The sequence below is a fragment of the Stylophora pistillata genome, chromosome 9, assembly GCF_964205215.1.
Source record: "Stylophora pistillata chromosome 9, jaStyPist1.2, whole genome shotgun sequence".
NCBI classification, from domain to species: domain Eukaryota; kingdom Metazoa; phylum Cnidaria; class Anthozoa; order Scleractinia; family Pocilloporidae; genus Stylophora; species Stylophora pistillata.
Window position 1 is genome coordinate 14,706,803 of NC_142527.1, and position 14,122 is coordinate 14,720,924.

The 14,122-nt window shown below is 36.3% G+C and overlaps 1 protein-coding gene and 1 non-coding gene across 2 annotated transcripts; both read left to right on the plus strand.

The window, feature by feature from the left end:
* The first annotated feature begins 1,514 nt into the window (after positions 1-1,514).
* LOC111324112 (transcription initiation factor TFIID subunit 7) lies at positions 1,515-10,828 on the plus strand. Its single transcript, XM_022927607.2, has 12 exons — positions 1,515-1,661; positions 2,112-2,184; positions 2,556-2,608; positions 2,948-3,028; positions 5,599-5,689; positions 5,905-5,963; positions 6,950-7,022; positions 8,367-8,406; positions 8,694-8,935; positions 9,343-9,461; positions 9,996-10,055; positions 10,149-10,828. The coding sequence occupies exons 1-12, from the start codon at positions 1,587-1,589 to the stop codon at positions 10,173-10,175; spliced, it is 993 nt and encodes a 330-aa protein (XP_022783342.1). The 5' UTR covers positions 1,515-1,586; the 3' UTR covers positions 10,176-10,828.
* Trnat-ggu (transfer RNA threonine (anticodon GGU)) lies at positions 6,579-6,651 on the plus strand. The gene has a single exon. It is a non-coding gene; the product is annotated as a tRNA-Thr (tRNA).
* Positions 10,829-14,122: the final 3,294 nt, after the last annotated feature.

Consider the following 14,122-nt stretch of genomic DNA (forward strand, 5'->3'; position numbering starts at 1 on the left):
TAGGGCCTTGGCTTTTCTTAATTATGATCAACGATCTAGTAGTCGAAAATGCTCGCTTATAGAAATATGTGAATGACACCACCATCTCCGAGACAGTTGCAAAAGGGGAGCTTAGTAACGCACAGCGTCATACAGATAGAGTAATACAATGGTCCCTGGAAAATAGAGTCCAATTAAACAATGAAAAGTGTAAAGAGATGCGAATATCCTTTTCAAAGTTCCGGCAAGAATTTGAGCCCATTCTCATCAATGGCGATGCTTTAGAAGTGGTAGAAAATGTAAAGCTTTTGGGTCTTAATATCTCCAGTAATTTGACCTGGAATACCCATATTAATGAAATTGTTAAAAAAAGCCTCTAAGAGATTATATTTCTTGATTCAACTTAAGAGAGCCAAGGTTGCTCGTACTGATCTAGGGCTCTTTTATTCTAGTTGTATTAGATCAATCATGGACTATGCAGTACCGGTTTTTCACTATAGTTTGCCTAAATAAGAACACGTACAGAAGAGAGCAATGTCCATTTTCTGTCCATGTCATAGCTATCACGAGGCCCTGGATATTATGAAATTTAAAGAATTAGCCATCCATCACGACGAAATATGTGAGTCACTTTTCGACAAAATTGTAAATGACAACAATTACCGTCTTCAAAAGTTAATACCAGCAGCACATGAAACTACCTACTTGTTAAGGCGTGTGCGACCTTTAATGTACAACGCTTCAAAACCAGTCGTTTTAAGAATAGTGTTATTATTTCCTCATGTCGTAAAGCGAACTCATTTTAGCTTTCCTTTTTTTAGCCGATTGAACGCTTTTTAATAACTAAGTAGTTAATATCTAAATTAGTTTAATTTTACTTCTATATTATGTGAGTAAATACACAATTCAGTCTTTTAACTGCTATGTATTTATGAATATATAAATAAACTTCAAACCAAACTTCGATGTACCATCTCTTCTGTATTCTGCTTGTAAACTTACCAGCCTACATAACAAATTTATAGCAAAATTAAAGAAAAGAAAAATAAATCGTCAAATTCTCAACAAATAAAGGATCATACGAAAATGGCTTTTGTAAACCCATTAAACAAAAATGTGAGCAAACGTTGCTTAGAAGGGATTATTTTAATGAAGGATCGAAAGGGTAATCTACATTTAGATGAGAGAAAGGTTGTGAAAGCCTCTCTATGAAAAATCCAACTCCAGGTTAAAACCCTGAGCGTTTGCCAATGTTACACTCAGTTTATACTTTTTCCTTCTCCGTATTTCCTTCAGCCTTGAAATAGGTTGGAGAAGATAAGATAAAGATAAGATAAAAACTTTATTAACGTATCGGGTAGATCTTGCTTACATTTACGTAAACTAATTGTGGACACCTAACTAATAGTGAATTAAAAGTTAAGTATTACGATTAAAATCCGAAATCCTATAAGTCCCTCACTGTGGGATGCTTGAAAAATGTTCCAGACAACTGTACTATGACCAAAGTCGTCCGATCTCTGTTCTGAAGCGTTCACGAGACTCATACTTGGCTGAGGGACTGGGAAGTACACTACTCTCAACTCTGTAATGGCGGACTGATTGTCATGTCTCAGGTACCTTCGAAGTCAAGGGGTGACGGAAGCGATTTAGAAAACCAGATTATTTTACGTGTTCCTCAGGTAAAATAAGTCAGCGGTAGTTGTTAAACCTCCTAGTCTTACCTTGTCAAAATTGTGACAGAGCAACACGGAATTATTTTAGATTCCGACCGAAATGGGGTCAACTAGATGTATATAGGGAGTATTTTCCAGAAGGGTGTACGAACAGAGCAAAAACATCTTTATGACGAGTATTTACAGTGAATCTCAACCAACAAGTGCACCAGAATTTGTAGTTATTGAATTATTTGTGGAGCTTGTCCCTCTTTTTCCAAATTTAAACAAGCTCGTTAGTTACACTTTGGTATAACCCCAGATTAAGCATGCAATTCTTTGATAAAGAAAACAATGAATTACGAGCTTTTTTTTAATGATGTGGAGTTACACGAAAATCTTTCCGGCTCCCCTCTCTAAGTAGTAATTTTAACCATGTAACAAGATAGGTAAAAAATATTTGTGTTAAATCATTAGGCATATGCCTCTCCATTGCGCCTGGCAATTCAAAACGGTTCACTGAAGGATAGACTTTCAATCGAACTTCAAGGTCAGATTACAGCAAATTAAGTAACTGTTGTTGTAAATTGTATTTACAAGTGACTATTAATTGGTTATATTGGTAAAAGCCATTAATATCAATCCACAGATACACATCAGTGTGTTTTATACTTCTATTACTTATTTAACAATCGATTCTTGTAACCCTTTAGCTCCTAGGGTCTGACTGAAATATATTTGATATACAGTTTGAGTACATTTATATCTATTCAGAGTATTTTATGACTTCTTAGATTTTCTGTTTCTAGTGTAAATAGTAACTAATGATATTTGAGAGCACCATGTTTCTCATGTTTTAAGTCAGATAATGTCATAAAGTCAGTCTACTGAGGCATTGTTCATTTTTGACATTTTTTACAGCTGACTTCAGACATGCAACAGTCAGATTTGATGGAGCAGCCCTATCAGCTAAAGTAAGATTATACCTTTTATTTTGATTTGATTATCACCATGGGTTTTATTTATTTTTTGGTTCTTGAGGATGCTGCAGAAACTAGTAAACTTCCAGACTTTTAGAAATCCCTAAAAATTTCCAAATCTGATATGATTTTGGAACAACAATTTCATTGTATTATCATTTTGTTCTTACTAATATTGCAGTGAGATTGGGTCTGAACAGTCTCTTAAAGTGTGGTTTCTTTTAAATGTGTGCATGATCAAAAGTCAGAATAACTTTGTTTGGACCTGATAGAAGTAGCCTTTTACTGGATGTGGAAATCGATAATGACCTTGCATGCTTTTCTTTTTGGTAGTTAGTGGATCTGCCATGTATTATAGAATCTCACAAGACAGTGGACAATAGGAGCCTTTACAAGACAGCAGACATCTGTCAGGTATGCAGGTTTCATTATAAAAATCTCCATTGTTCATCTCTACAAAGTAAAAACAAAGATGGTCATTTGAACAAAACTATGTTGGTAGTTCTTGATATATTTGTGCTTCAACCACTCTGAACTTTACCAGCCCAGAGTTGGTACAGTCTGACAACCCGTTAAATCTGATGCTTTTCTTTACTTATCTTTTCTTTAAATTTGTTAGATTAACATGATAGTAACATTTGTCATAAGATTCATCAGGCCCTGCTCGGGCAATCCCATAGAAAACCATAATGATAGTGAAAGCTGACAGGGCCAGATGGGATGACATGAGCAAGCTGGTTTGGCTGCATGTACCCGTTGATTGTGTCCTATTTAGTTGGAATTTTCAACACCTGGTGGTCATATGATAAAATGCCTATTGACTGAGTTAGGTTGGGCCAGACAGGAAAATATTTGGCTCTTGGTCATGAAGCTTGAACTTAGGTGCACACAGTCCATACATCATGATCTTGAGCCAAATATTTTTCAGTCTTTTTCCCACTCACTCAATAAATACATATAATTTTTTTCATAATAATTTGGATATATCAACAAAGTTGAAATGGTAAATTAGCCACTGTAATGATTACAAAAGCTGACGTTTCGAGCGTTAGCCCTTCGTCGGAGCGAATAATTATTTGTTATTCGCTCCGACGAAGGGCTAACGCTCGAAACGTCAGCTTTTGTAATCATTACAGTGGCTAATTTACCATTTCAACTTTGTTGATATATCCAAATTATTTCGTTACTCCCACCGATGCAGCCCCAAACAGTTTCTTTCGAAACTATCAGCCTTTATTAATTTTTTTCATAGTTCGTGAGCGGGCGATATTCTACAAATGGTGCAATCTGATTGGTTCCGAGAGTAGGCATTATTTTCCCCATCCAGCCTGCGGGTGGTATCCGTTTTGCTTGAGTCACTTTGCAGAACATCTCAAGCTTCGTTGCAATTTTTCACAAATATATCTCATTTTGCCGGCTGGGCATAATTTTTAAGCAAAGACTTCGGTCACGACCTTTTGGCGATAAATAATAGTGATTCTTTCTTCTCTCTCACTCTCAAATCACTTTGGTTTTTCCACAAAAATTGATTTTAAAATAAATTGTGTGGTACTAAATTTGTTTTTAAAAAGATTGAAATGCGGCCAAGAAACAATATGTAATTCAATAATCCTTCCCAAAAAGTCACTCAGAAAGTTAAAATGAGAGGTAGTTGCAGTTGACAATTATGTTAATCAATGTGACTCTCAATCGTTAATATCTGAATTTCTTCAACGCAATTTGTTCATTTGTGAAACGTTAAGCGAAGTTTTGAGTTCTTCTATAAATACACTTTCGCCTATTCTTTGCAAGTCCCTTGCATTTGGACATTACTACCGTAGATTTCACAACAGTAGCTGAAGGAATTTGATGAATATAAGTCGCATTAAATCCCTTTGTGTCTAGCTGGAAAGAGTCTCATTGACTTCAGCTTTTTGGTGGAAGAATAACCGATTTACCCATACCATTACAGAAAACAAACAAGCAGACTGACAACTCCAAAACAAACATTTGTACTCACTTACAATTTGACTTTCCATGACATTTTAAAACGGAACAAAGGTAAGTCTTCAGAGATTAATCATCGTTGGAAATAAACAATACTTTACGTAAGATCTCCGAGTGCTTTCTTTTTTACGAGAAGATCATCCCATTGTCATTTAACTTGTGCGTGTTTGTCATACAGTGCTGTTATTCAAACACGTGCGCTTTTTTCCTTGTCAATTGACAGGTTTCACATTATGACAGTTACTTATCAAAAATGTTTCAAATTTTGCTCGGAAGCCTTTTAAGTTACCTTTACAAATAAAAATGTTTTGGTGAAAGCTTCCTCTTTCATTTGCATGATGTCTGTTTTCTTTATCATCCACTTGCTAACAAATTGTTGAGTTTATGGAGGATTTTCCCGTAATTAAACTTGTAATTGTGGCCCTAAATCATTTGGGTTCTTATGGCAATCATTCTTTTTATGTGTTAGAAAAAAATAATAATGTTATTGACCAGCATAGGTCGGTCCGTATTGGGAAAAACTGTGCCCTCTGTCTTGTCAGTACCGCCCGAGGCCATAGGCTGAGGGCAGTATCCAAGACCTCGGGCACAGTTTTTCCTAATACGGACCTCCCGCTGGTCAATAACATATACATATTTAACATATTTTAAATGCATATTTATTTTCAAAACTATATGACTGAGCACTGAATGAACATCATTATGAGAAAGTAAAGTTTAAAAAGCTGGTGTCGCAAAATAGAGCTAATACTTGACCCATCAGCCTTTAAAAATTTTCAATTCCCAGGTGATTACTGATCAGCTAAGTTATATTTTAGTTGTATGTAGTACTGTAAGTGGTAACTTTTGGTTCGATAACTACTGATCTCTCAATACTTTTTTTGTTTTACAAAGTACATCACTTCTGTAGATACCTGTAACTGTATACAGTGTATTAGATATCTATATTAACATGTACCGGTATATATGAAGCACTTGTCTTGTCATTTGTTTTTTAGATGTTAGTTTGTTGTGAGGATGATAACCAAACAGATGATGAAGACATTTCTCCCAAGAAGGAGTCTAAGAGATTTATTTGGAATCACGGAAGTATGTCCAGTTATGATTATTTTTTGATGAGTGAGTTTCCTGAGCCTTCATGTGAAAAGAGTTGGAAAAGGACTGTTGTAGCTGGTTGAATGACTGATGTTGGAACAACTTAAGCTGAGGTCATTGTTAGAGTTCATGTAATTTTCAGCATTTTTCTGATGCTTTGCTGAGATTGTGAAATGCACTAACTTTGGTGAATCTCTTAATCCCTCAAGTTACTGGTCCACTGAAGAATGTTCGCAAACGAAGATTTCGAAAAACTGCAAAGAAAAAGGTTTGTTCTAGTGGTAATAAGACATGCTAAAATTGTTGATGGATTGGCGAATAAATTAATGTATTATTTACTACGAAATTACAAATTTCAATCATCTTAGCTCATTGTTTTGTTGGGTACAATCAAACTTTCATCACCATACATGTATCATGCAAACAAATGTTAGCACTGGACATGAAGGGGCTGGTGGAAGGTAGAAGGTGTAGAATATTGTTTCTAAACACTTTTTAGTATCAATTAATGAATTTGAATTTATGAAAATCATATAATTATGTGCACTGCAGTTTCATGAACTCCTCGCAGTAATGAACCCTACTTAATATGTAGTAGTGGAAATAAGGTCTGAAAAAATCAGTTCAGTTGGTAGAGCACTGCACTGGTATCGCACTTAGTCTAGTAACACAGAGGTCATGGGTTCAAATCCCGTAAAGGCCTGAATTTTTTTCAGGTCTTACTTCCACTACCACATAAGTAGGGTTCATTACTGTGAAGATCACTTTTACACATTTCATGAAACTGCATTACATATAATACGATTTTCATATATTCAAATTCATTGTTGTCACTTAGATGGGTATAATAGGAACCAACATCGATAATGACTAACTCCCAGTTGGCTTGCTAGCTCAGTTGGTAGAGCATTGCACTGGTATTGCAGAGGTCATGGGTTAAAATCCCATATGGGTCTGAATTTTTTCCAGGCCTTGTTTGCTTTCATACCTTTTAGTATGCTCGTAGCTGTGTTTTCTGTGGCTTTGTTTCACAGAAAATATATGGCCGTACTTGATACTTCAGTAATGCTGGAGTCTGTGTACACCAAATGAGCTAATGGCCATAATGAAGTAATTATTTTGAACTATGCCTTGCATTTTGTTTTGCCTGTTTCCCTGCAATGTATAATTAATCATTTTTCTTTGTAGCTGACATGAAACACACCTATAGGTTGTGGTTATTCATTAAGCCTTAAACCAGTATTTTTTAAATAGATTGTGGAGTCACCAGAAGTTGAAAAGGAGGTCAAGCGTTTGTTAAGGACTGATTTGAGTGCCTCTCATGTGAATATCCTTTTCATCAAATTTACTTATCCTGTGGGTGTACTCTTAGGGTAAGGTAAGGAATCTGATCCAACCGATGCATCGGCCAACGTGTCGGTCGACAGTCGGCTGACTGTCGGCCGACTGTCGACCGACGCGTTGGCAGCGGGTTTCCCAGTGGAAAAATAGGCTGTGTCGGTGGTCCGTCGGTGACTTTCTCTCATTTATTTATACCTTGAGAAGATGGATTAAGCCAAATTTTCCCGTTGTCTTCTATCATCTGGATTAAGTATAGGATAAGTAATTTTCCTTGCACTATAAACGTAACGAGTACGTTCGTCGACACCATTTTATGTCGTATTTTCTCGACCCAGACCCCGAATTTCATTACTCAGTCTATTCAGACTGGGCACTAATCAGGTTTGAATGAGTTATGATGTAACCATTTGGGGCTCTAATTATTACAATATGAAAATGCCGATATGTCGGTGAACTTACTTCCATATAGATAAATTCGCCGACAAAAATAACGTCAAATGTGTCGGCAAGTTTACTACGCTTCGGTAAATTCACCGACGCGTCGGTTAATTCAGAGATTACTAACTCATTGGTCATTTCCTTTTTTGTATGTAGTGGCTCCTAAAGGAGCCTTTGTGTCCTGACTGCTAACTATTTTTCCGATTAATTCCATGCTTCACATGCAAAGTAATTAGCTGTATCATCGCAGGTTTACAATTGTTTGTTTTTGTTTGTCGGTAATGCGTCGGCCGACACTTTGGTAGTGTGTCGGCTGACGCTCTTGCTTCATACGCAAACACCCTGATGCCAAGTATTCGTCCGTATCATCGCAGGTAAAGCTATTTTTTCTTTCCGTTGTTTCGGTAGTGTGTCGGCCAACGCGTTGGTATTGTCGGCCAACGCGTCGGTGGTGTGTCGGCCGACACATCGGTGGTGTGTCGGTAGTGTGTCGGCTGACGCGTTGGTCAACGTGTTGGCCGACGCGTCGGTTGGATCAGATTCGTTACCTTTACCGTACTCTTAATTACCAAGCTAAAGATAGAACATCGTGATAACTACAGTATGATCAGTCCCCAAGAAAGAAAAAATGATCAAATTTAGTGTCCATTAGAGATTTATCCACCCAGCAGCCTCTCAATATGTGAATCCTTTAGCAGGAGTGTATAAATTAGTACACTTTAGCTACATTGTGAGTGGAGGCAGTTTCCTAATCTCTTGTGCTGTATGGTTTTTGTGATAAGTTTGTGGTGTTTCTTACTAGTATTCAAAGTTACCTAATGTGGTCATATATACCGGTAATTACAATTGGTGGTATTGATAACAAAGAGTATTGTTCCTTAACTTTCTTTACGTTTTGAGGTGTTACAAGACGAAGAGAAACAAGATGAGAGGTAAGTACTGCTGACATTATTACATGCATGAACACTCTTTGTACAGAAAAAATAAAAGTTAAAGTATGAAATGATTTAGATATTTTAACCCCTCAACTCCCTGGAGGGACTAAAAGGGAATTGCTCTCTCAAGTATGTGGTATACCAAAGCAATTTAGCTGTAATCAAATTTGTCAGTTATATGCACTGTAAATATCTTTCAGTGAGGTATTTCATCTAGCTCTAGGCAGATAACTTTCTCACTGGTGCTGCTGCTGTGTAATATTAATTTAACTGTCTTGATATAGTTTTGTATCAGATGCTGATTTACTGAACACCTCAATGCCTTCACCTCTATCTTTAACACAAACTGAGGAGCAAGATGGAGGTAGTGAAGATGAGGACAGAAATGAACTGTTTGCCATTCTCCAGGAAGCCAGTAGTGATGAGGAGCCAGAAGGTGATGAGGATGCTGTTGATACACAGGAAGATGACGCAGATGATTTAAATGTTAATGTAGACATTGAAGATGATACAACTGAATTAAATGGTAAGTCTACTGTTACTGTTGCCAATCAGCAAAATCAAATCCATCAACAAAATTAAAACTCTGTCAGTGTTTCCTTGTAAATGTGTTCATTTGGGAAACAATTATACATTTTCTGTTTTTAGTGTATTTGTTTGGCCATTTTGTGGAAGGATCTGGCCCAACTTCCTGGCTAATAGTATGTTTGTCTGTCTGATATTCCTACATTTCCCAGTTTTAATGTCACACTCGGCCCACTTCCTTGTCTGTTTTTTATCTTTGGTTGCAATGTTAAATATCTTTGTTTATCAGATGGCAAATCCTAATAGTATGACTGTTAAAAACTTGTTGATGAAGTGTGGAGGTGGTTTCAAATTTACCCTAGAAAAATGTGCTTTGAAGGTTTTTTATTTCTTTTATTGAATTTGCAGTTGGTGAAAACAATTCTAAGTCCAAGATACAATCTGCAAGAGAGAAGCTTATTGAGATCAGGGCAACTATAACAGAGCAGGAAACCAGGGTGAAAGAAGCTTCCAACTTATTCCTCAAGGTACCAGCTAGAGCATGTCAGCACTCTATCCTGGGCAGTTTTTGTCAAATATTGCATACAATTAGGATCCTTTTGGACTTAATTTTCCATTTAGTTTCTTGTAGCTCAGTGTAAAGGTAAACCCTACAGTTGCAAGAACAAAACATTTTCATACCTAAAACTCACTGACTAACTTCTTGATGAGCTTAAATAGGCTCAAATAAGGGAGATGGCTCAATAAGACTGGTCCAGCCAACTAAAATGAAAAATGCAAAGAATTGTAAGTGGAGAGTAGGTAGGTCCTCCCACTTCATTATTAAGATTTTCCATTCTCAGTTTTATTTCTTGGGAACTTTTATAATAACTCAAAAAAAAGGCTGGCCAATGGAATGGATAATCTCAGCCACAAGAAGATGTAGAAAGAGTAAAAAAGGTTACAAACATAGAGAAGTCAAGAGATGGATGAGGAAAACATCATAGAGGGAATGGGTGAAGTGAATGGACAGAATCAGCCCCCGTGTAATTTAATATGATCTTAATTTTTCCTTTGTGTAGCAACGATTTGAGAAAGTTCTCGAAGAACTAAAATCTAAGGAGAAGGATCAAGAGCAGGAGGTGAAACACTTGTGTCTTGTTTTGTTGTTGTTGCTATTTAAGATTTTTTTTGAAAATAAGTTTTGATTATCTTTTTTGTTTCTTCTTGAGCAGCTTCAAAGATTGGAGAGCCAAGTTTAAAATTTTATGGTCAGGCTATAAAGGAGTAAGATTTCCGCATCATTTTTGTGAAGTGTACCGTATTTAGTCCATAACAACAGTGACCACTGGCCTTTATGAATCCAAAGGACCTCTAACTTAAGTGGATATTTGTCATGGAAAAGGACTGAATTATGTACAGTAACTTGGAAAAGGATACAGGAACAGTTAGACCAAGCAATGTTGGCCAAAACACTCTCTTTGATTCCAGTAAAAGCCTGCATTACTCAAATGATACATTAGAGAAATTAAATGTTCTATAAAGACACCAGTCATAAATTGCATCATTGTTATATCACAGTGACTGTGGGATTCAGGATGTAATTTTCAAGAGAGAAATAAAGTTAAGGTGGCAATTTCAGTAAATAATGATGATAGTAACCACTTGAGCAAGATAATGTGATCACTCTATTGCCTATTAGATACATTTGCATAACACTCTCTTTCCATTAGTTATTTTACTTATTTATTCAACCTGGTTACGCTTTTTAGTTCCCATTTCCCCATGTAATCAATGGTTTTGTCTTGCAAGTCTTCTGTGCCTGTTTGGCAGGTTCTTTGTGAGATGTACAAGAAAAACAGCATTTTTTAAGACCATCAGGTGTGATTAATGAAATAAATGAATGACAATTGCATTGCCTGCTTTCTGAATATTTTTGAAAGTTTTGCTTCCTCTTTTGATCAAAATTTAACTTTTTGGAGCTCAAACTGAAAATGGAATATGCTAATGAATGACAGGCCCTAAATGAATGGCTATTGTTCTCAATATATTTGCTAAGGTGCTGGCTGGGAAAATAAGCTTAACAATCAAGAGCTGTTGTAGTTTTTGATCATTTCCATCATCCTGGTGATTCAGGGGGTCATACTGTACAGAGAAATGAGTCACTCTTAGGGTTTAAAGAGTTTATGCTGATACACTTGTCAAGTATTGTGTTCCAAGGATTTCATATGAATTCAAAATAGAGTTCTCAGTGTTGTGAAATACATCTTGACCTCTTTTGTCTTGAAAGTAAACCACAGTGCCAACTGGCCCAATCTTGTCTATATTTTATACTGAATTTTCCTATATACTTGTAGTAGTATTTCCCTTACCCTCCATTTTCAACTACCTTGATTCTATTCTAATTAATCCATGCACTGTCTCAAAAGACCTTTTTACTTTCATTACTACTAAGAATGACACTTTCCTGAACACATTGCTTTATTTTGGTTCTAATAAGATTATGATTACTATTTTTTTAAATACTTTACAATACTATGTTTTTAAAATGCTTTTTTTATGAAGTAGATCTTTCAAATTGTGCTAAAATATTCATATCATGTTTAAATACCTTCAAATATATATTATGCAAATTATTTTAATAACAGACCCTCCTTTATAAACATAATGTCAAACAATCCAAGTTGCAAAAATAGAACCAAAGTGTTTTCAATGGCAGTTTGTAGGGAAACACCAGAGGAAACCTGTAAGAACCCAAAGTAAATGATGGCTTAAAGATGAGTAAATCTCAAAATCTTCATTTTAGTCTGAACTGCAGAGAAAATGATGTAAGATTTTTTAAGAATTACAAGGCATGGTATAGCAAAGCCAGGTAATATTGGATTTCTTTCAAAAGTCCTAAAATGAACTACTTTGTACAACAAACTGCTTGATCTTATGAGTTCAGTAATCAGCTCACTAAGATACAATTTTCTCAAAGTTTCATGTAATCCTGTAGATCATGTAATCAGATCATCTGAACGAGAGTAATCCTGAGATGGACTGTTGTCCATACTGGTGACTGACATTTTGAAAACGTTTGCAAAAGTCATTATCAGAGTCAAGTGAAAGAGTTCAAGGTCTGGTTCATATAAACTGATTGGTGAAGCCACAATGTTTTTGGCTGTAAGACTCCAGAAGCATAAGTCAGTCGTGATTGGTCAGTTTCATTCTGTCAACAATATTTATTATTAGGTCATTCAGTTTGGTTCATTAGTTGTGTAAAATATCATGAATGAGTCGTGAGTCGTTTTAATGAATTACCAGTGAACCAGACTGACAACACTTCACTGACAATAACTTTTTCACTGTTGCTGCCACGAACGACAGTCTTCTGACATGGGGAAATTAGACTTCTCAATCAATGATCTCAATAAATGACATGTAGCATGTAAGTTCTAAGGGCCAGTTTTGTCTTATGTTAGAAAAAAAACATGTTCTGTTTGTTTTGGACTTACTAGCCTCATTTTGATGTGGAAACACAAAAGGATTATCACATCTGTGAGAGGCTAGTCAGTCCAGAACAATGGCAATTCAAATTGGATGCCATAGTTTGATTCGGTGCGTACCACCTTCAAATTTGCCAAAGCGTTTTCTAAATGCTGTATGTGTGAGCAATGTCACGAAGGCCAGCACTGGATATTTTACTTCAAAATAATCTAATCAAACAAAAATATTCTGGTGTCGCAGTGATATGTGTACCCCCTTCAATATGGCAGCCAGTGATATATGTATCCCCCATCCCCCTCCCCTCCAAAAAATAAATAATTACGGCTAACTTGCGTCAATGAACAATGTTTTAATAAATTTTTTAAATATAAACTAGTGAGCAGCACTTCTGCAAGCAGTAGCTGTAAAACTGTTTTATTTTCCGACGTGTTTCGTCTAACTATCACTGCTGTAGACTTCTTTGGGGAGCTTTTGGAAAAAATTTTAAATATAGCCTAGTGGGCAGCACTTCTGCGAACAGTAGTTGCAAAACTGTTTTTATTTTCGAACACGTTTCGTCTAACTGTCGTAAACTTCTTCTGAGAGTTTTTTGGGGGCCATGGTTTTAGCTAAACCGTGGCCCCCAAAATATATAATTTTTCTCACCTTGCCTTACACGTTTAAAATTTTTCACAACTTCGCTTGTTCCTGTTCGTAAGTCCGGCCAAGCCTCTACGGTCATCAGACCTGGTAACTCTGGCTTATAAATATAGGCATTTAGTTATACTCATAAAACTCCCTGAAGAAGTCTACGACAGTTAGACAAAACGCGTTGGAAAATAAAAACAGTTTTACAACTACTGTTTGCAGAAGTGCTGCTCACTAGTCTATATTTAAAAATTTGTTTAAAATTTTTTTAAAAAATTGAAAATACTGGACAACCCAGACTTTGGTTGCCCTGATAAGGACTTGGTTAACCAGGGCCGTACAGATTTCAAAATAAAAAACCACAACAACATAGAAGCCCCTTTTAATGATGAATTCAAAAGGATTTGATGTATATAAAATATAAACCCACAAAATCTGTCCCTCGTAACTGCCATGTTTTCCTTGAAGCCTTTGGAGGCCCGGGTACAAAGCTTCAGTGTTTTGTGTATTCCCACCGAGGGTACACTTATCATTAGTGATATGTGTGCGGGGATACACATATCATTAGTGATACGTGTGCGGGGATACACATATCACGGGGGTACACATATCACGGGGGTACACATATCACTGGGACACCGGTCCATTTATAAAGGAAAACAACGTGAAACGATTGGCATTAGTTTAAAAACCAGTCCTCATGTGAAGTACTAATTTAAGTTAATCACTGTGCAGTGATTTGTTACAACTAACCTCGTTAAACCACTTTTCTCTGGAGTGAAAAGTCTTAAGTGAAACCCGCGTGCAAATATTCACATAAACCAATGAACGTCTCGTTAATCATACATGCTAGGGGTCATGTTGCGTAATGATCCGTTCTCGTTGTCTTTGTCCAATAAATTGTGGTGAATCAAAGTCATTTTGTCCTGCTTGCCCTCTCTAACTCTGAAGATGTAAATGCTAATGGTAACAGCTCTGAAATACTGATTTTCTTGTAAGACAGATCCGGCTTAACAAGATACACGTCACAACTTGATCCGAACTCCGAAATAAATTGTCTACACGCTCCACAAGGAGCGATAAACTCTTCCAT

Excerpts from the sequence above, each read along its gene's own strand:
- LOC111324112 (XM_022927607.2), top strand. The coding sequence starts at position 1,587 with ATGTCTCAGGTACCTTCGAAGTCAAGGGGTGACGGAAGCGATTTAGAA. Across the intron at positions 1,662-2,111 it reads TTATTTTACGTGTTCCTCAG|GCATATGCCTCTCCATTGCG; the intron begins GTAAAATAAGTC and ends TTAAATCATTAG. Across the intron at positions 9,462-9,995 it reads CTTCCAACTTATTCCTCAAG|CAACGATTTGAGAAAGTTCT; the intron begins GTACCAGCTAGA and ends TCCTTTGTGTAG.